Here is a 22,896-nt window from a genome sequence, read left to right as displayed (position 1 = left end):
TGATGGTGGGTAAGGCATTTTAGAATTAACCAGGTTAGAGCACCATACTGCAATAGCACCATTGTATTAATTTTTATAAAAAGGTTTCACTTAACTGCCCTTGATTAAGAAGTAAAAAAAAAAAAAAATTAAACTAAACCTTTACCTGTGCACATCTTTTAAAATAGGCTGTTGTAAAATGAGAAGTATGCTTAAGACACTTTAGGTGCAAAATGAGGTGTAAAGGTTGTCTCTAGGGGGAAGCATTTGTATGATGGAGCTGCAAACTGAGCAAGTCACTTTTTTCATGAAACACCACTTTTACTTGAGAGAAAGCCTGACAAACTATGGTTATTCACTATTATGTATTAGGCTAACATTTTCTCAGTCAGCCTTTAAAAATAGTGACAGTATTTATGGTCAAATGATAAAGTTCCAGCTTTTAAGCAGAAATTAGAATTTTAGAAAGCCTCTATCAACCGCTGTGTTCTTGATAGTTACACAGTATTTAAAAGATTTTTGTATCAATATTGGTGATATTAATAAGCATTTTTAAATGCTTGACATGTGTACATATTTTAAAAAATGTATAATGATATGCATCATCTGAAGATATTCCTAACTGAGCTGTTAATCTCCAAATGACCAATGTATGATATTATTAAAATTGAGTAGGGATAAGAAATTCTTCCAAAGTGCTAGCTAGACAAATGGATTTTAATGTTATGGAGAACCTAAAGTTTATTGATAAGGTTTCCCATTCCATATTGCAACCAGTTTCCAAGTTTTGATGTGGTATCAAAGAAAGATATCCACATGATATCTGAAAAGGCTGTATTAAAATATTCCTATCTATCTGATATTTATTTTTTCTCGTATTACTCATTTTTCCATACTTTGCTTTCAGTGTTTAATGTCTTATTCTGTTTATATTTTGGAAAGAGAGAAGAATGGAAACCATAGGTAAATATGAGGCAGTGCTTTCATGTACATTATCTCATTATCTTCTGTTTATATATATAATCTGTTTAGGTTAAGTTAATTTGTCTTCTTTGGGCAGTCCATGAAGCTTTTCTTCATAGTAATAGATTATTATTTTTAAGACTATTTTTGGTTTTAGTATTAAACATTTATTATCATTCATCTATAGACAATTCCTACATGTCCAAGTTTTAATAAATATTAGTAGGCTTTTAATAGTTGACTTACTCAATTTTGTGATGTTTAGTAGGTTTCCTACAATGAAGCTATAGATTTTTCCCATTTCAAGTTTAATGTGGCTTACACTTGTAATCGAGCGCTTTGGAAGGCTGAGAAGGAAGGATTTCTTGAGCCCAGGAGTTTGAAGCCAGCCTGAGCAAGAGCAAGACCCCATCTCTACTAAAAAAAAAACAGAAAAAAACTAGCCAGGAATGATGGCACATACTTGGGAGGCTGAGACAGGAGGATGGCTTGAGCCTGGAAGTTTGTGGTTGCAGTGAGCAATGGAGACAACACTGCACTCTAGCCAGGGTGACAGAGCAAGACCCTGTCTCTCCCGGTCCAAAAAGTCTCTTCAATCTGAGAATTTGGCATGTTGTCTGCCTTAAGTAGATACTTTGTAAAAACATCTTTACATTGATTTTTTTTTTCTAACTTTTTGAGAGAAAGCTGTTTCTTTATTATGTTTAGTTAAAAACACTTGTAGCCATCTTTGTTAAACAACTATTTATGTAAACCTCATATCATGGGACAGTTCTAAATTTTAAAGAATTTTTAGGCTAACCTGTGTTTTGATCAAGGAATTGCTTTCAGATTATGAAAGCAGTAAGAAAGATGGTTACATTATAGTTTATACTGTGCACAGTTTCTTGGAAATTTTGTGCCAATTATTTCCCTAGATATAATAAAATTGTGTGTTCTGTGAATAAAGAGAGTATTGAGTCTGAACACCACTGTTTGAGAAAAGGATTGACATGAGAGGAAAAGGGTGTGAAGGAATAATATGAAAAAGCTAATAACTGCAGGTAGTTTCAGGGATTGAGCATTGTAGAACTCCTGCCTTCTAGTTGGATTACATGAGGAAATCCAACAGTGAGGGGCGAGGAGTTTAATAGGAAGTTTTAGTGCTCCCTGTAATAAATAATTAATCAGATGTGCTAGCAGTTCTTAATTGGAGAACATACTGTGATCATATTTTATATCCAGAACATCTAAATTACTATTGTTTATGTAGTTTGGTTGATAGGTGAAAACATTGTGTGAAATTTCTTGTGTTTTAACCTTTTTATACTTGTGCTTTTTCTTCTTCCAGAAGTCCTCTCAGCTTCCCTCATCATCCTTCAGAGAGAAGTAAGGCAGGATTTACAAGTTTTAAGGATAGAAAAGCGTTCAAAACATTTCTGTATTGTTTAGATGAAAGTGATGGTGGTGATGATAGGCAGTGAAGAGGTAGAAGGGAAGGAAGCAGAGCAGAGGTGGTGCTAAAGAGCGGCTTGGGCTGCTGCTGTGCAGCTGTTTACTTCACATTTCTGGTTAACAAGAACCATGAGCCCCACTTTGAAAGGCACTTGTGATGCTTTGGTGATTGATACATCTTATCCACCTTTGTGGGGGATGAATTGGCATTATCTATCAGTTAGAAAAATGGTCTTAAAGTTTTATCACTGAGCAGTATGAGTTGAGAGTACTTTTGTTATTTCTGCTCCCCAGCAGACCTTCGTACACTTTTCTCTGGACCTTCACTGCTCAAATTAGACATTTATTTCATTGTCCTTATAAATTTTAGCTGATTCCTTTGCACATTAAGATAAACATGTACTTGAGTAGTTACTAGATCTCTAGACCATGGTTTAGTGGTGATAACATTGACCTGGTGACAGGTCTGAGTTCTCTCTCTGGCACCAGCTATGAAACTTTGAACAAATTAACTCTTCCGTTAGGATATTACTTAGAGAAAATTTGGCTAAATGGCAGCAAGGTCTTTTTCCACTTTTAAATCCTGTGTTTTAGTGATACAACCCTTTTTAAAGCCAGTTACCTCTTGTCTAGACTCCTACCAGGAGCTTCCTAACTTGTTTCCTTTCTTGTCCTTCCCCATGAAGGACAAAGTCTCCAGAAGACAAAGTGATCTTTTAAAAAACATATGCCAGATCCTATAATAACACCCTCTGGTCCCAGTTTTTCCTTCAGTGGCTAAAAATAAAAAGCATTTCCTGACAAGGTCCTGCATAATCCAGTTCTTGCTTACTTTACTTTATTTCATTTCCATTGTTCACTGAGCTCTAACTACACTGTATTTCTTCCTGATCTTGACCCAACAAGCCCTTTATCACCTTTGAATTTTGGTGCTTTACTACGTCTTTCTCTTTGTGATGATCTTTCCATTAGCTCTCAGCCTATAAGTCACATTTAAAAAGGAGTTTTCCTGATCACCTTGTATAAAAATCCCATTTCATTATCTTCATTCTTCTTACCACAGTCAGTAATTGCACTTGTCCATTTGGGTTTTTTGTTTTTGTTTTTGGGGGGTTTTTTACTTGTCCATTTGTTTACCTCTCTTCCCCCTACTTAACAGGACAACACCATGTCGCTTTTCCACCACTATTTCAAACGGTTACCCCAATAATTGGCAAGTGCTCAAGTTATTTTAATTGAAAAAACATATAAAGTATGCAGTGGTTTATTCTCATTGATTCCCATCATGAGCCACCACTTAATTTTTTTAAAGTGTTATATCTGTGTTCAACTGTAATTCCCTCATTTTTTATTTAGGTCACGTGTCTCTTGAGGACTAGTTCATCTGCCTGTCTTTGAGATCTAATTGTTCTTAGTTACTGTGTGTTAGGATTAAATGGAGTGATTTTGCTCAAAAGATTTGAAGAAGCAAAAAAAGTTAACCAGTATAAAATGTAAATAGCAGTTCTAAATACCCAAATAAGTAATATGGATGAATGCATACAGACTTTGAGAAAGAAGTAAGAAAACCCTTAGGCTCTGGAATGTGTACAGTTTTTGATGGACACTGTATCATGATAAACAACAATGCAGAAATTGAAGTGAATTCAAGAAGTGCTTTCTCTAGTAGATACTCATTAAGTGAATTATAAGGCCTTAATCTCTTACTTATGTATAAAGAGTAATCAAATACTTGGTATTAATGTGAAGTATCAATATCCATACTAAATGGGATAAATAAAAGGTAAAAATAGCCCCATGTCAGTATTCAGATGAAGTTTTGCTATTTGAAAGATATTTTATCAGGTCAGATTTTACCACCAAATTAGTTATAAACTTTGTTTCCAGAGATTTTAGGATTTCAGAATTTCTGTAAGAATAATGAGTCTGAAATGGATTGGAAAGGTTTTAGTCATTACTGTGTGTCTTTGTGGAAGACTGAAAAATGTTACTTTGAAGCAATTAGCTTAGAAACAGTCTCTGCCAAGGAGTTATTTTTGACACTGACTCAGGATGGAATGCTATGCTGAGGGTGATGAGTCTTCAGGGGTATAGGAGAATCAGTCTTGCATCAGTTTTTACCCCAATTGATAAAGTTTCTAAGAATTATATGATGCATTTAATTATAAAGTAATCCAGTAAAAAGTTAGAATAGGAATATTATGAAAAGAACTGTGATAATCTCTGTTTGATTGGACTGGACACAGTGTCTCGTGCCTATACTACTAGCACTTTGGAAAGCCAAGGTGGGAGGATGACTGGAGCCGGGAGTTCAATACTAACCTGAGCAACACGGTTAGACCCTGTCTCTGTAAAAACATTTAAAAATTAGCTGGGCATGGTGGCTCTCCCTGTAGTCGCCGCTACTTGGGAGGCTGAGGCAGGAGAGTCTCTTGAGCTCAGAAGTTTGCTGATGTAGCAAGCTATGGTTGCACTACTGTCCTCCAGCCAGGGTAACAGAGTAAAAAATAAATAAATTATTGATGGAGCCACTCAGTAGTTATGAGGAAAGAAGTAAATATCTAAAGGGGTTACTTTGAAATTCAGAATTACAGGAAGTGGCTGCCCACTTTCCATGTTTTCCTCCTATGCTCTGCTTATTCTAGCAGCCCAGCACCCAAACTTTGGTTCCTGTTGCCTTTATCCATTTGTTTGGTGTATATAATACTGTTCAAGAATGCAAACGTATGTATGTGAACTTTTCTGTATGTTGACTTACCTCATAGAATTGTCAAGACAGCCATGTTTTCAAAGCTACTTTATTTTTTCTTTAATGTGTTTACTGACCTAGGAATTATACAAGTAAGTAATTATGCATTATTCAGATATAAAAGCCAAATGTAGGCATTATTTATGGCTTCCAGTGGAATGTATGAAAATGGTATGCCTTTTATTTTTCGAAGTGGTCTTTATTTTGCTGGATATAAAATAGATGTTAGAATAAACTAAAGAGAATAAAATATAAAAGGAAAAACTGTTAAATTAGTCAAAAGCAACTTATATAACAAAATTAGTTTCATGAGGCAGTGTGTAAAGTAAGCAGCAAGCATAAATTGTTTAGGTACTAAAATTATTGGAGAAAATTATAGGAAGTATCTATGTTTCTGCTGGGTTTTGTTGCTTGGTTAATTTTTGTTCTCTGAACGTTTGGCAGATTTACTACGAATTTTCCATTAGGAAGATCCTGGTCCTTAAGTTTCATTTAGAATGTGTATTCTAAGCATGCAAGTTATGAACCCACAATCTAAAATCAAGTTGTTATCAGGGTTTTAAATGCATTTGAAGCAATAATATTAAGCTTTGTCACTTGATACCTAGTTATGAGGTTAACAGTAAAATGAAGTAATATTTTTGTAGCCAATTGTTCTTGTCATAGAAAACACTAGTTCTGTTTGTTTCTGAATTCAGCTTTATGTTGAAACAAACTGTAAAATTATATTTTAAAAAACGTTCACCCATCCTTGTAGGCAATGGTATATTGTAAAAGTTAGACACTTAGGGAATAATTTTTCGTGTTTTTATGTTCATGAAAGTAATTGTGCTTTTTTGTAGTCCTTATCCTTAGCTTGAATTCTAATTTACTAATGAAGTGCTTTGCTTCTTATTTCTCAAACGTCTGCCCCAACACCTCACAAAGTATATTTAATATAAAATTTCCTTGAAACGCTATCAAAGTAGATATTTTATCTAAAGATGTCTCTGTAGTTGATGTAATTATCTCAGTCTGTGTTGAGCTGACATTATCAAACACCTTTTTTTTTTTTTTTTTGAGACAGAGTCTCACTATGTCGTCCTCAGTAGAGTACGTGGTGTTACAGCTCACAGCAACTCAAACTCTTGGACTTAAGCGAGTCTCTTGCCTCATCCTCCCAAGTAGCTGGGACTACACATGCCTGCCACAACACCCAGCTATTTTTTGGTTGGAATTGTCGTTTTTGTTTAGCAGGCCCAGGTTGTGCTCAAACCCGCCAGCCTTGGTATATGTGGCTGGCACCCTACTCACTGAGCTACGGACCCGAGCCTCAAGCACCTTATAATTGTAGCTCTAAATTCTGGAGATAAAAACTGTCTTTGATAACCTTTTTCCCGTAATAGTCATCCCTTTGTAGGTGAAGTCTCTTCCCCCACCCCATCCCCGAGACTTGTGAACTTAAGGTATGAATTGTTTATTTAAATCACTGAAGAATCTGATTTATGGAGAACTGAGGAACAATAGAGTCCTGTCCTTTCTGTACTAAATTGGTGGAAATTTATTTGCAGGCAAAAAAAATGAGTAAGATGGTTTCTGATAGCTAGACTGTGGTCTTTCTTTGCTAGGGATATAGCTTTTAGGGTTGTAAGGAAGAGGGAAAATCTCTTGAGAATTTTTCAAAGGTGCTTTTTAAAACTGACAGACATACATCCATTCCCTACTATAATAAGATGTTACTGATGTTTGTGTTGAAAGTGTGAATGGTTTGATAGCCAGCCACTGTAAAAATCTAGTGCTCTCAGACTTCTGGGCCTTGGCAGTTAAATTGGATCTGACCATAAGAGCTCACCTGACATCATTCCCACCAGTGACTTGATTTACTGCCCTTCAAATACCCCGTGCAGTGCTCCTTCCTTCCGGTCATGTGTGGACATGGCCCATACCAACCAGACTACATCTAACAAACGTCTTTTATCATGTGGGTATACTATAGGGGACTCCCCAGTGTGCCGCAAAGACAAGGCCTACATCTTGGTGAACAGCCTTGCTTTGTAGAAAATTAAATGCCTACTGCTAGTTTTCCTAGCCTCCCTTGCAGCTAGGGCATTTGACCTAAGCCCTGGAAAATTTTATGTACTTCAGCTTGGGATGGAAGAGATGGTAGATTTCTCTCACTTGGATGGTTGATGGACACCACATTAGTTTCTTTCTGCATAAACTGATAGGAACAGTAGGATCCGTTAGCAGTAGTGACAGCAGTTTCCTCACCTGACTAATTTTGCAATGGGGTTTTGGGTGTTTGTGGCTATGTAGTACCCAACTTCTTTCTCTAGTCCCCACATTCATTTTGTGAGTTTTTGGGTTTTTTTTTGTTTTTTTTTTTAGCAGTTTTTGGCCCAGGCCAGGTTTGAACCCACCACCTCTGGTATATGGGGCTGGCGCCTACTCCTTTGAGCCACAGGCGCCGCCCTGCTTTATATTTTTTAATGACACCTTTTTCCATATAAATTTGATTTCTGTTATTTCTAACAGGAATCCTGTGTAAGACCTGTCCTTAACAATTTGAGCAAAACTTTTTCATCAAAGGCATATTTATGTGAGGAAAAAAAGGGGTAACCTCACGTGAGAGGAAAATTCAAGCATGATACTATAAGTAAAGCAGTTTCCCAAGATAAAGATGCCTTGATGTTGCTGTTGGTGAGTCTAAAGCTTTCATCAATATTGAAGCTCTGGATGCCTTCTTCCATAGTTTTACAAGCAAAAATTCTATAGAAAAATTTAATTTATCTAACCATTTTAAAGTGGCTGGTGCTGCTATATTGGACAGTGCAGATGCAGTTAGTGTAGAACATTGTTGTCACAGAGTTCTTTCTGTTGGACAGTGCTATCCTGGACTCTAATCCTAATTCTATAGTATTCTGAAAGTTCTGCAACCTAAAGTTGCAGAACTGCAACTTTAAAGTTCTGCAAATTTAAAGTAATCTAAATTTAAAATATCTTTAGTGTTGATCTTAATATTTTAGTGAAACTTAATAAGTGAAAGGACTACACAAACTTTTGAAAGTACCATACAGATGTTATTTAACTTCCCAAAAATAAAAGAATATTTTTAAATGTTCCAGATCAGGAATATTTATATAGTTTAACAAAGGATTTTTATAAAATAATCTGAAGAGATACTTGAATGGCACGAGTGCTTTAATGTTATACTATGTATAGCAACCACTAAGGAATCAAAATGGGCAGAATTAAAAGGTTTCTGGAGTGGGGTATTATTATTTTTTCAGAGACAGGGCCTTACTCTGTCACATAGACTAGAGTCCAATGGTGTCCTCAAGCTCCTGGGCTCAAGTGATCCTCCTACTTCAACCTCCCGAGTAGTCCCACCATACCCAGCTAATTTTCAAAATTTTTTGTAGAGATGGACTCTTGCACTGTTGCCCAGGCTGGTCTCAAACTCCTGGCCTCAAGCGATCCTCCTGCCTCAGCTTCCCAAAGTATCGGGATTACAGGTGTGAGCCACTATGGTTGGCTAGATTGCTATTTTACATGTAAGATAGACATTACCCAAACTGTCCTTTTCAATTTTATCTGTAAAGTTTAATGAAATTTTTTGATATACTGGGGATGTACATCCTTGCTATAGGTTCTTCTAATAATACTATTGTATCATCCTCATGAATAGTCTTAAACAACTGAGTCTGTTGGCTAAGTAATGTGCCTGGCACATACAGATGTTGAATGAATGTTGTAAAAATGAATGATAGCAACTGTGCCAGAACCAAAGTTATCATTTTTGGTAGACAGCATTCAGCTGAATCATTCTCAGCAATTCCTTTCAGGTGGTTTGGTTTGGGGTTTTGGGGGGGTTTTGCATGTATTTTGCAGCTTATTCGTCTTTGTAAAACTATCAGACAACAGACCTAGATATTTAAAATACTCTGTAGCAGAAGTTTTCAAATGTTAAAACCCTGTTTCTCCTTCCCTAACCCCAGTAACCATTGTAATTGAAAACTACTGTTTCCCTTTGAGCCTAGACTGGTCTCAAAGTCATTCTCAACACTGCACTCACTATAGTAGCCACTAATATTTTGAGTTGGTATCTGAGTTGAAACCCATTTCACCACTGAATTAATGGGCAAGATCTGTCCTTCTCTTCCAGGCTTTAGGGCAGGTGTTACCAAACTTTTTCTGTAAAGGGACAGATAATAAATATTTTAGGTCTTGTTAAACCATATAATCTTTGTCATAATCATTCAACTCTGCCATTGTAGCCTAAGGCAAGTACAGACAATCCACAGCGACTGAACTATGTTCTAGTAAGATTTCATGAGGGTGGCTGTGTTCCCACAGAACTTTACTTAAGAAACAGGTAACAGATGAGATTTGGCCTGAGAGCTATAGTTTGCCAGCCTCTGCTCTAGGGCAAGAAATTGATTTTGATTAATTTAACAAATAGTTGTCTTCTGTATTTTCAGGCACTGAGTTAAGTTTTGGTTACACAGCAGTGAACATTACATATAGGTCTCAAGCCATGAGGTATAGCCTTAACTGAATATTTTATTTATGCACTTGAGGAAAAAATACGACCTGCCTCATACAGCTGCATTCTCTGTCAATAAATGTGAGATCTTAGGTAAATACCCTAAGTTTCGTGTTTACGGTGATCATATAATTAAAACTAACCTCGATGTACTTTAGATATTAGACGCTATAGTGTCCTAGTTAATGTCCTGTTAATGGAAAACAGGGATCCAAGGGCAGTGGCTGTGGCTCAAAGGAGTAGGGCGCTGGCCCCATATGCCGGAGGTGGCAGGTTCAAACCCAACCCCAGCCAAAAACTGCAAAAAAGAAAAGAAAAACAGGGATCCAAGATGTGTGCACCGTTTATCTACACTGGCTGACACTTAGTGGACATACAGTGTTGTTGAGTAAAGCTAATATAGGGTTTTGTTATAAACCAACTGTTGCATTTTAAAAGTAGACCACATATTAATCATATTTTAATAAAATGCTTAACATTCCTAGAAGTATTATCCAGCCTCAACTGTTAAAACTCTATCTCTCTTTTTTTTTTTTTTTGAGACAGAGTCTCTCTGTCACCCTGGCCTGGACTGGAGTACCATGGCATCAGCCTAACTCACAGTAACCTCACACTCTTGGTTTCAAGAAATCTTCCTGCTTCAGTCTCCTGAGTAGCTGGGACTATACAACATATAGGTGCCCCCCACAACACCAAGCTAACTTTTCTGTTTTTAGATTGACAGGGTCTCGCTCTTGCTCAGTCTGGTCTTGAACTCCTGAGCTCAAGAGATCCTCCTGCCTTGGCCTCCCAAGAGTGCTAGGGTTACAGGCATGAGGCACCCCCCTCCCCCACTCCACCCCCCGCCATAGAACTCCTTTTGTTAATTTAAAAGTACTTTTAGTTTTCTCAACATTGATATGCTTCTCTTCAAAGTGTAGGACACTTTTGTTTACTAAATGAGTCAAAGCTTTGGACTGATACTTAGAGATCTTAACTGTGGATGCCCTTGCTGTTTTCATTTTCCTATTCCTTTGTGCCTTGTGATCTAGTCAGGCTGCTTTCTGCTGTTCTCAAGGTATGCTGCCTGTTGTGCCATTGCTCTCCTGTTCTTATTCCTGGTATGTTCTTTGCTGTTGAAATGCTGTAACTTGGGCGGCGCCTGTGGCTCAGCGGGTAGGGCGCCGGCCCCACATGCCGAGGGTGGTGGGTTCAAGCCCAGCCCCGGCCAAACTGCAACAAAAAAGTAGCCGGGCGTTGTGGTGGGCGCCTGTAATCCCAGCTACTTTGGAGGCTGAGGCAAGAGAATCGCCTAAGCCTAGGAGTTGGAGGTTGCTGTGAGCTGTGTGACGCCACGGCACTCTACCAAGGGCCATAAAGTGAGACTCTGTCTCTACAAAAAAAAAAAAAAAAAAAAAGAAATGCTGTAACTTTTCATGATTTCCCACCTTCTTCATAGATCTGTTTCCGATGATTCTGAATTCCTATAGTATTTGTGCTTCTCACAATATTTTTATATTTTTATGTCTTACATTTTCCTACAAAACTGTAAGCTTGAGAGCAAGTATGTTTTGTTCATCTTTCATATTTTTGAAACATGAGAGAAGCAAATTTGTATCAAGATGTATTTCGTCTGGAATGGTCAACCTTCAGGACTCAGGATTTCCTGAGACACAAGACTTGCAGTGCTTAAAGCTGGACTGTTGGTCACTCTGTATCCCCTTCGTGATATAGCCATTTCCATTGCATATCACTGTTTCAGTGCAGTTTTGAAGAAGTACAGTAACTGCAGGTGACTAGGTAGTTTTATTTAGTTGAAGGGTAGTACTGAGGCCACTTGGGCTTTTTGTTTATTTATTCAGTTTCTGATAGACTTCTGTACTGTATTTTCATTTGAACATTAATGAAATGTCTCATTTTAGAGACATTAATTCATTAATGTCTAAAATGAGACATTTCATTAATGTTCAAATGAAATTAATTAATTAGACATTAATTTCATTAATGTTCAAATGAAATTAATGTTCAAATGAAAATATAGTACAGAAGTTTAGTTGTTCAATTTATCTATCTATTTAGGGATATATTTGTGTATAACACATCTGGTGGTCTTTTCAGAGAGTGTTGCTACTCAAAATTTTAATTAGAAATTGTGTAATCTGTCAGATGATTAATGCTCCACTTCCATGTACTTCACTAGATACAGTAAAATCTGAAGCAGTCTGAAAATTAGCCAGGCTTGATGGAATGCACATGTAGTCCAGCTACTCAGGAGACTGAGTCAGGAAGATCACTTGATCCCAGGAGTTCAAGGGTACAGTGAGCTGTAATTGTGCCACTACTCTACAGTCTGAGTGACAGACAGAGCAAGACCCTGTCCTTTTTGTTTTTTGTGTTTGTTTGGTTTTTTAAGACATTTTAATGTATGGGCTTTAAAGGCCACCAAAATATAGTTGTGTTTGTTTTTCCTCAAATTTCTGGGACGCCCCACCTCTTGGTCACAAACTAACATCTCTGACCTAGTTGTTGAAATTAAAGTGTATAACAAATTAATGTTTTCCCTTCGTATTTGTCTCCTGTGAGAAATAAAGACAGCTGTCATAAGATGGTGTAGAAGAGAGAAGGATTGATTGCAGAAATAACCAAAGTGGAATGGATGACACTTGGTAATGGGGTAAAAAGAATCAGTGACAACTCCCAGGTATACAGTTTCCTATTAAAATAGTGTGCTATTGAAATGACATGGTATTTTAAGCATTGTAAATAGCTACATGTGATTTGTTAAAATAACAAATAAACATTTACTGACTACTATGTGTTATTCATTGTGCTAATTATTTTACATAGGATATTTCATTTGAATCTTAAAAACTCAAAGAAATTCAAAGACACTCTTATTCCCATTTTCAGAGTAGGAAATGAGGCACAGAGAGGTTAAAATAACATGACCAAGGTCACTCAGCTAATTCTTCCAACTCAGAGGAGCAGATCTAAAGCCCATGCGGAATTAGCACACATGCCTGTAGAATTTACAGCTAGTTCAAATGAGAGGGGAAAAAACTGACATTTTTTATGTCACATCCAGAGAATTCTGGGGAACAGAAGAGTGTTCTACACAAATACAACCTATTTGGAATTATTTTATAGAAACTAATAAGGTAATTTTGAGCCCACATTATTTCTTCTTTTAAAATATTGTTGGTCTCCATTTTTTGATAACCTTGTCATCTATTGACTCAACTGGGAAATCTATTAAGAAACAAGTTCTTGGCGCCTGTGGCTCAAACAGCTAAGGCACCAGCCACATACCGGGTTTGAATCCAGCCCGGGCCTGCCAAACAATGACTACTGCAACCAAAAAATAGCCGGGTGTTGCGGCGCCTGCAGTCCCAGCTACTTGGGAGGCGGAGGCAGGAGAATGGCTTGAGCCCAGGAGTTGGAGGTTGCTGTGAGCTGTGATGCCACTGCACTGTACCCAGGGTGACAGCTTGAGGCTCTGTCTCAAAAAAAAAAAAAAAGAAAGAAAGAAAGAAACGAGTTCTTCTGCATTTGTCAGATTATGATGAACTGTTACACTCTGGATCAGTGATTTTCAACCACTGTGCCTTGAGAGGATCTTAGGGGTGCTGCCAAAATTTTTAAAGGTCATTAATTTCTTTTCAAAAGAAACTCAAAGCACAGTGAGTATATTCTTTCTTTTACTCTTTTTTTTTTTTTTTTATTGTTGGGGATTCATTGAGGGTACAATAAGCCAGTTTACACTGATTGCAATTGTTAGGTAAAGTCCCTCTTGCAATCTTGTCTTGCCCCCATAAAGTGTGACACACACCAAGGACCCACCCCCTTCCCTCCGTCCCTCTTTCTGCTTCCTCCCCATAATCTTAATTGTCATTAATTGTCCTCATATCAAAATTGAGTACATAGGATTCCTGCTTCTCCATTCTTGTGATGCTTTACTAAGAATAATGTCTTCCACTTCCATCCAGGTTAATACGAATGATGTAAAGTCTCCATTTTTTTTAATGGCTGAATAGTATTCCATGGTATACATAATCCATTCCTGGGTTGGTGGGCATTTAGGCTGTTTCCACATTTTGGCGATTGTAAATTGAGCTGCAATAAACAGTCTAGTACAAGTGTCCTTATGATAAAAGGATTTTTTTCCTTCTGGGTAGATGCCCAGTAATGGGATTGTAGGATCAAATGAGAAGTCTAGCTTGAGTGCTTTGAGGTTTCTCCATACTTCCTTCCAGAAAGGTGGTACTAGTTTGCAGTCCCACCAGCAGTGTAAAAGTGTTCCCTTCTCTCCACATCCACACCAGCATCTGCAGTTTCGAGATTTTGTGATGTGGGCCATTCTCACTGGGGTTAGATGGTATCTCAGGGTGGTTTTGATTTGCATTTCTCTAATGTATAGAGATGATGAACATTTTTTCATATGTTTGTTAGCCATTCGTCTGTCTTCTTTAGAGAAGGTTCTATTCATGTCTCTTGCCCATTGATACATGGGATTGTTGGCTTTTTTCATGTGGATTAATTGGAGTTCTCTATAGATCCTAGTTATCAAGCTTTTGTCTGATTGAAAATATGCAAATATCCTTTCCCATTGTGTAGGTTGTCTCTTTGCTTTGGTTGTTGTCTCCTTGGCTGTACAGAAGCTTTTCAGTTTAATGAAGTCCCATTTGTTTATTTTTGTTGTTGTTGCAATTGCCATGGCAGTCTTCTTCATGAAGTCTTTCCCCAGGCTAATATCTTCCAGTGTTTTTCCTATGCTTTCTTGGAGGATTTTTATTGTTTCATGCCTTAAATTTAAGTCCTTTATCCATCTTGAATCAATTTTTGTGAGTGGGGAAAGGTGTGGGTCCAGTTTCAGTCTTTTACATGTAGACATCCAGTTCTCCCAACACCATTTATTGAATAGAGAGTCTTTCCCCTAAGGTATGTTCTTGTTTGGTTTATCGAAGATTAGGTGGTTGTAAGATGTTAAGTTTCATTTCTTGGTTTTCAATTCGATTCCAAGTGTCTATGTCTCTGTTTTTGTGCCAGTACCATGCTGTCTTGAGCACTATGGCTTTGTAGTACAGACTAAAATCTGGTATGCTGATGTCCCCAGCTTTATTTTTGTTACTAAGAACTGCCTTAGCTATACGGGGTTTTTTCCGGTTCCATACAAAACGCAGAATCATTTTTTCCAAATCTTGAAAGTACGATGTTGGTATTTTGATAGGAATGGCATTGAATAGGTAGATTGCTTTGGGGAGTATAGACATTTTAACAGTGTTGATTCTTCCCATCCATGAGCATGGTATGTTCTTCCATTTGTTAATATCCTCTGCTATTTCCTTTCTGAGGATTTCATAGTTTTCTTTATAGAGGTCCTTTACCTCCTTCGTTAGGTATATTCCTAGGTATTTCATTTTCTTTGAGACTATGGTGAAGGGAGTTGTGTCCTTAATTAGCTTCTCATCTTGACTGTTATTGGTGTACACAAAGGCTACTGACTTGTGGACATTGATTTTATATCCTGAAACGTTACTGTATTTTTCGATGACTTCTAGGAGTCTTGTGGTTGAGTCTTTGGGGTTCTCTAAGTATAAGATCATGTCATCAGCAAAGAGGGAGAGTTTGACCTCCTCTGCTCCCATTTGGATTCCCTTTATTTCCTTGTCTTGCCCAATTGTATTGGTTAGAACTTCCGGCACTATGTTTAAGGTGACAGAGGATAACCTTGTCTGGTTCCAGTTCTAAGAGGAAAAGCTTTCAGTTTTACTCCATTCGGTAAAATGTTGGCTGTGGGTTTGTCATAGATAGCTTCAATCAGTTTTAGAAATGTGCCACCTATGCCTATACTCTTCAGTGTTCTAATTAGAAAAGGATGCTGGATTTTATCAAATGCTTTTTCTGCATCTCTTGAGAGGATCATGTGATCTTTATTTTTGCCTCCGTTAATATGGTGGATAATGTTTATGGACTTGCGTATGTTAAACCAGCCTTGCATCCCTGGGATGAAGCCTACTTGATCATGATGAATGACTTTTTTGATGATAAGCTGTAATCTTTTGGCTAGGATTTTGTTGAGAATTTTTGCGTCTATGTTCATGAGTGAGATTGGTCTGAAATTCTCCTTTTTGTTTGGGTCTTTTCCTGGTTTTGGTATCAGGGTGATGTTTGCTTCATAGAATGTGTTGGGGAAGATTCCTTCTTCCTCAATTTTTTGGAATAATTTCTGCAGTACAGGAATAAGCTCTTCTTGAAGGTTTGATAGAATTCTGGAGTGAAGCCACCTGGACCAGGGCATTTTTTGGTTGGATGATTTTTTATTGTTTCTTTAATCTCAGTGCTTGAAATTGGTCTGTTCAGGAGCTCTATTTCTTCCTGGCTGAGTCTAGGGAGAGGATGTGATTCCAAATATTGATCCATTTCCTTCACATTGTCAAATTTCTGGGCATAGAGTTTCTGGTAGTATTCAAAGATGATCTCTTGTATCTCTGTGGGATCAGTTGTTATTTCCCCTTTATCATTTCTGATTGAGGTTACTAGAGATTTTACTTTTTTATTCCTCGTTAGTCTGGCCAGTGGTTTATCTACTTTTTTTTTTTTTTGATCAACATAATTTAAGTGTGCCAGGGTAGTTTATAGGTTCAAGTGTGCTGTGAGATAAGAAAGGTTGAAAAACACTGGTGTAGATACTACACTCTCATACTTAATCAAATACTGAACTGAAAGGTAACTAAAGAAATAAAACTGTAAAACGTGACCTTAATTTACATGTCAAATTATGTTATTGAAAATTTTAGTGAAAGACTTGGCATGATTAATTGAAATAAACTTTATTTACTTGCAATATTAGTTCATGAAAAGGGCAAGAGAAGAATTTTTCCCTACTTAAAAGGGTGTTATACATATGGTCATAGTGCTAAAAACACCATAAACAATTTGATAATCTGTCTAGATTTAGAAATCCTGTTCACAGAGAAGACCTTTCTTGGCAGAATGAGTTACTAAGACTGGGAACATTTTTTATTTGTCCTCATATAAGAGAGGCAGCCAATTCAAAGTAAATATAAATGGTATTCTGTTTATTTTGTAGTTAAAAGATTTATGTTTGAAAGAGGATATGAGAGATAGTGTTTGAGCCTCATTTCTTTTCCTTGAAAAATAATTATTTTTTTAAAGACAGAGTCTCATTTTGTTGCCCTTGGTAGAGTGCTGTGGTGTCATAGCTCACAGCAACCTTGGGCTCTTGGGCTTAGGCAGTTCTCTTGCCTCAGCCTCCCAAGTTGCTGGGGCTACAGGCATCCGCCACAACGCCCAGCTATTTTTTGTTGCAGTTTGGCCAGGGCTGGGTTTGAACCCACCACCCTCGGTATATGTGGCTGGTGTCCTACTCATTGAGCCACAGGCACCTCCCTGAAAAATAATTCTTAAATACACTCAGATGTTTTGAATTCTGTTGTTTCATCCAACAGATTAGTTCCAGGTCCTTCTGACAGTTAAATTAATTAATGTTATTTGAAAGTGAAAAGAGGACATAGTAATCCTCTTTAGCTATTAAAATAATACTTGTGGAGTTGGAGTCAAAAAGGAGAAAGCTAGTATCTTCTCTTCCAGAAAGTGTTCAGTGGGAGAGAAGTAATGTCACTTGACTTCTGGAACCAGTACTTAAGTGTTTTTACTTAGCCCTTTCTTGTAATTTAAGATCACAGAATTTCAAATGGGGAGTATGGGTTGGTGGTGATGAGTGCTGTAGCTAAACAACTTGAGAATAGGAGAATTACTTATCTGGAAAATTTCTATGTTGACAGTAGCTATGTGGAAACCCTTTGACTTTTTTTTTTTTTTTTTTTTTTGTAGAGACAGAGTCTCACTTTATGGCCCTCGGTAGAGTGCCATGGCATCACACAGCTCACAGCAACCTCCAACTCCTGGGCTTAAGCGATTCTCTTGCCTCAGCCTCCCGAGTAGCTGGGACTACAGGCGCCCGCCACAAAGCCTGGCTATTTTTTGGTTGCAGTTTGGCCGGGGCCGGGTTTGAACCCGCCACCCTCGGTATATGGGGCTGGCGCCTTACCGACTGAGCCACATTTTAATGGAAAGAAATTATGCTTTTTAAATGTTGCTTATCACTTTTCAAAGATGTGATTCTTACCATAACCTAACCTACTTTTTATATTTGTTAATGAGATAGGTGTAAAGAATAAAGCAGATTATAAAGTTAAGCGCATTTGTCTCTGGAGCCCATATGTTGTTGGTTTTTTCAACACTATTCCTAGTCTGGGACAGTCATTATCATTTCTACTGAACTATAATTCCTAGAGGGCAAGTGTAAGAACTGTTTCTTAAAATACCAAGATTTATGTGGTTTGTCTTCAGTTGGGATTCATGACATCTTGTCAATAATTGACGTGATTTTAAATGGTAATTTACCCATAAAAGGTGGCTTGTTAGTGGTTTTTTTGTTGTTTTGCTGAAAATGAAATTTTTTTTCAGGTTAATGTGAAAGTACCCATTAGTTATAGTGTTTACATTTGTTAGGTAGAGTCCCTCTTGTGTCCCGCACCCACAGGTGTGCCATGTACCCTTACAGTGTGCCCATTAAGTAGGAGCACACCAGTCCCCTCCTCTCCCATCCCTTGTCCCCCCCCTTCCCCCCACACACACACAACTTGAATTGAGTTTTTCTCTTACATGGGCATGTGTTTTATCGACTACTGGGTTCATATTAGTATCAAGTACATTGGTATTTGATTTTCCATTCTTGGGATACTTTGCTAAAGAGAATGTGTTTCAGCTCCATTCAGTGGAAATGAAATTTTTTTTAGAGTTGGACCCTTAGTGGCCCAACCACAACTTGCTGTAATCTCAAATGCTTGGGTCAAGTGATCCTATCGCCTCAGCTATCAGCCCTGTGTAATATGTATTATCATTGTCCATATTTTACACCTTAAGGTGCCAGTCTAGAAGTAAGTGACCACCTTCTGGTAAATTATATCAAAACCCAGTTCTGGGTCTCCTTATTTCCAGATTTCATATTTTGCCACCCCGAATTGCAAAGATGGGTATAGTATTTACTTGTATGTGTATAAGGGAAGACTAAGCTTGGTCCTCAAACTAGCCACATGACTTCTATATTTGATGATGACAGACTGGCCTCACTAGGTTAAGGAAGTCTAACAGTGACAGTTGTTTGTTTGGTTTCATCTTCTTAAAATAATAGGTCCATCTTCTTTAAAGATGAATGAACTTACTTGCTTTTCGAGATAATCTTAGACTCAAGAGTTTTTTAGAGTAACCTTGGGTTTAAATTTTGGTACTAGATTAATACAAAGTTTTCTTAATGCTTTCAGTCTGCTATGTTAGATTTTATCCTTGGCAGGATTGAAGTAGTCTTTAAAGATAATCTTTTGTTGGCTTTAATTTGTTTGTTTTTAGAGACAGTTTAGTTCTGACACTCAGGCTGGAGTGTAGTGGCACAATCATAGCTAGCTGTAAACCTTGAACTCCTGGGCTCAAGCAGCCCTCCTGTCTAATGTCCTCCTGCTCTTGAGTAGCTAGGACTGTAGGTACACACCACCACACCCAGCTAACTTTTTTTGACTTTTATAGAGATGTTGCCCGAGCTGGTTTTGAACACCTGGCCTCAAGTAATCCTACTGCTTCAGCCTTCAGAAGTGCTAGGATTACAAGCAAAGCTGCTGCGCCCCTCTGGCTTTAATGTTACATAGTACTGTCAGTGACATTTGATTCCCAAATCTACCCTTTTTGCATATTTGGTATATAACCGTTTTCTTTGAAGCTACTTTAACTTCTTTTGTTTTACTTCCCATTCTCAATCCCCATAATTTTGTGTAATCTCTTATATAGTCAGTCTATTTGGAGTGATCATTTGGAGAAGTATATTTTCTGAGAGAAAACTTCATGCCCCTGCCCTAATCCTAAATTAGTTAGAAAGAAAGCTTTCACTGCATGAAGTGTCCTGGACTTGCCAGAAGGTGGAAGAAAAGGAAGGATTTTGAATCTTGCCTTCATCGAGTACCCAGTATTCTTAATGGGTTTTCTCAGTTGTGCACAGGCTGTGAATGGGGACGTTGTCTTAAATTCATTTTAACCCCTTTTGTCAAGCTATTTTTAAAAGATAATGATTGTAAGATAGATAAAATATCAAGCTACTGTCATGAAGTTTGAGAAAGAATATGTTATCATTAAATTTTATTACCAAAGCAGAGTTTTATATCTTTTTTGCAGTAATTAAGGAACAGGAATATAACATTAAAATGTTTTTAAAATTCTATCCATATTCTTCAAAAGCTGCTACATGCACCAATATTGTAATAGTACATTTTAATTTTAAAAGAGACGTTTAGAATCATTTAGTTCAAAAGTCAAAAACTGCTGGTCCAGAGGCCAAACCACCATCTCTCAAATTGATGTTGTTGGTTTCTACAGTACTCAGGTAAATTTTAGAATTCAGATGACTCACCTGTATAGCGCTCACTCTCTATTTGAGTATACGCCACCTATTACCTAACAACACCTGGCTGTTAAAAGGCATCTGAATGTTTGCTATTTCTCCTTTCCTCATTCTGTCACTTTATTCACAAGGAACCTAGAAAAGAATTAAGTGATTTAGGGGTATTTGCGAAACTTGGTAAATGTAGAATGTAAATGTTTTGGCACAGTAACTGAGATAACGCCGGAAAGGCTATGTTAACCACTGTGATAAAAATGTGTCAAATGGTTTATGAAGTGAGTGTATGATGCCCCATAATCATATCATTGTATACAGTTATGATTTAATAAAAAAAAAAAGAATTAAGTGATTTGCCTCAAGATATGCAACTTTTTAAATAGAGCCTCTTAACTCCCAAGATGTTACTTTCCACAGCTTTTTGTCTCCTCTTGGAGAACAGTTAAAGATAGTGTATCTTGAAATCCTAAAGTATTTAGTACAGCTCATCAGAAATGAGAATGGCTGAGATAGTGCAAGAATACTTCAGAGAGGTTTCCATGCCACTGCCTTTCTAAGAAGTGAATCCTGAGTATATCTGCTGCTCTGGAATACCCGATCCACATCTTTGTTGTATCCGTGCTATGTGGGGGATGGGGGGACATAAATACCCTCTTATAAAGCACTGGTAAAAGAAGTCTCTGAAGGTCATTTTTTTTACATTGAATAGTACTATACCCATTACATAGACTCCTTCAGAAATCCCATTTATATCCCTGTTTGCAGAGGAAGAAGGGGGGGCATCCAAGCCACAAGTTTTCCAGTGGATCCTAGATAAGTCTTCAATTGCCAAATCTAAATTTAACTTCAGCCACAAATTAATTGACATCTTACCCCACCAAAGATGATTTTAAAATGCTCAGCAGAACAAAGCCCAGTGGTAAAGTCTTCTGTTGAAAACAGGATTTAATATCAGTCCATTGACAGGCCTCTTTGGCTACTGAACTATTTTCACCTTAGTAACAGAAGTCCTTCATAACCACCCCATATAAAACAATCCATCTGTTACTCCATCTCCTTTAATTTGCTTCATTTTTTCCTTTATACTGCTCATTGCACCTGACACACTTTATATTGATTTTGTTTTCCACTTCTAGATTATAAATTCTAAGGATAGTCTTTTATCCACCGCTCTGTTTCCACTGTCCAGAGTAGTGCCTGACACAGTACGTATTTATAGTAGTCTTGGTGGAAGTTGTCATTTCTTAGATTTTGTTTTCTGATTATCAGATTCTAGCATAGTTCTTAGAATGGAGCATGTCCTCAGTAAATGTCAACACTAAATAGTCTCACTATGTCACCCTCGGTAGAGTGCCGTGGCGACACAGCTCACACCAACCTCCGACTCCTGGGGTTAGGCAATTCTCTTGCCTCAGCCTCCCGAGTAGCTGAGACTACAGGCGCCCACCACAACAGCCGGCTATTTTTTGTTGCAGTTTGGCCGGGGTCAGATTCGAACCCGCCACCCTCAGTATATGAGGCCAGCGCCCTACTCACTGAGCCACAGGTGCCGCCCTCTTATTTAGGTCTTGTTAATGAAGAATGTTATAGGCAATCCAGAATGGTGGATAATTAAATCAGTTGTTTGCATTTGGATGTGTCCTTTACTATATTGGACATATTTAGACTGAAACATTAATAAATTTTTATTTTCTTTGATCCATAAATCTTCAGGGTTTTTTGCTACCTTATAACTATAGCATTCATTATTGTTTTGTAGTTTTGTGGAAATGCCAGTTAATATCTGATTGATGAAATACTGTCTTAAATAAATTTACTGAACTTGGAGTATGATTGTCTGTTTTCCTACACTTTTGCTTTCAAGCATTTGTGAAGCAGCCACTGAAACCTGACTTTGTAAGGAGCCCCAGGAGGCTTGGTTTTTTATCTTTCCATGTCTTTTCTATGGTTTACTCTGAAACTGAAATTAACTTTTAAATTGATAAAAATGTAAGCAAAGCTACAGGAAGTTGTAAAAGTAATAAGTAAACTTTTAAACAAATAAAAGTGGGTATCCAGGTATCTTGCAAGAAATAATAGCAACATATTGAGAGCTGTCAGTTGCTTTTCGTTGATCAGGTTGGTTGTAATTGCACAGAATTTAGGTGATTTACATAAGTAATTTAAATGAGGAATCTTTTCTTTTTTTGTTGTTCTTTTGTTTTTGTTTTTGAGACAAAGTCTCTTTTTGTTGCCCTTAATAGAATGCTGTGGGATCATAGCTCACAACTATCTCAAACTCCAGGGCTCTAGTGATTCTCTTGCCTCAGCCTCCCAAGTAGCTGGGACTACAGGTGCCCACCACAACGCCCGCTATTTTTTTAGAGACAGAATCTTACTCTGGCTCGTGCTGGTCTCAAACCTGTGAGCTCAGGCAATCTACCTGTCTCGGACTCCCAGAATTCTAGGATTACAGACATGAGCCCCCATGCCTGTAAATGAGGAATCTTTAAATGTAAATGATATTACACCAAAATTTTTATTCAAAGATAAATGGCGGAAATATTTATGCTTTTGAAAAATTGGTGTAGAAAATACTTCAAGTTTTAACAGTAGTGGAATTTGTAGTGTTTTAATGGTTTTCTTTAGAAATGTAATTGATTCTCATCTGTAATCTTCCATTGTGTTGGAGAGACGATGTGAGTCATGCTTTGTATTTATACTTGTGTAAGTGCCTGCTTATTGCAGAAGTTGTACTTTTTTGCTGATCAAATATTAATATGTGTCTTATAATGGCACTGTTGATAACACTCCTCAATT

At 37.4% G+C, this 22,896-nt stretch overlaps 1 protein-coding gene across 5 annotated transcripts in view; it reads left to right on the top strand.

The window, feature by feature from the left end:
* RAP1B (RAP1B, member of RAS oncogene family) overlaps window positions 1–22,896 on the top strand; it is a 43,840-nt gene that overhangs the window by 5,793 nt on the left and 15,151 nt on the right. Inside the window, exon 1 of one of the 5 annotated variants that reach the window (XM_053585525.1) lies at window positions 12,249–12,787. The exons of 3 other annotated variants lie outside the window; for them this stretch is intronic. In XM_053585525.1, the coding sequence (XP_053441500.1) occupies window positions 12,674–12,787 (114 nt within the window). In that variant the 5' untranslated portion in view covers window positions 12,249–12,673. Of the gene's footprint in view, window positions 1–12,248; window positions 12,788–22,896 lie in introns of those variants that run through there. One more of the 5 variants, XM_053585526.1, reaches the window with a different exon arrangement.

Source organism: Nycticebus coucang, chromosome 3, assembly GCF_027406575.1.
Source record: "Nycticebus coucang isolate mNycCou1 chromosome 3, mNycCou1.pri, whole genome shotgun sequence".
Lineage (NCBI taxonomy): Eukaryota > Metazoa > Chordata > Mammalia > Primates > Lorisidae > Nycticebus > Nycticebus coucang.
Note: the sequence above shows the minus strand (reverse complement) of the source record. Positions and strands in the feature narration are given on the sequence as shown.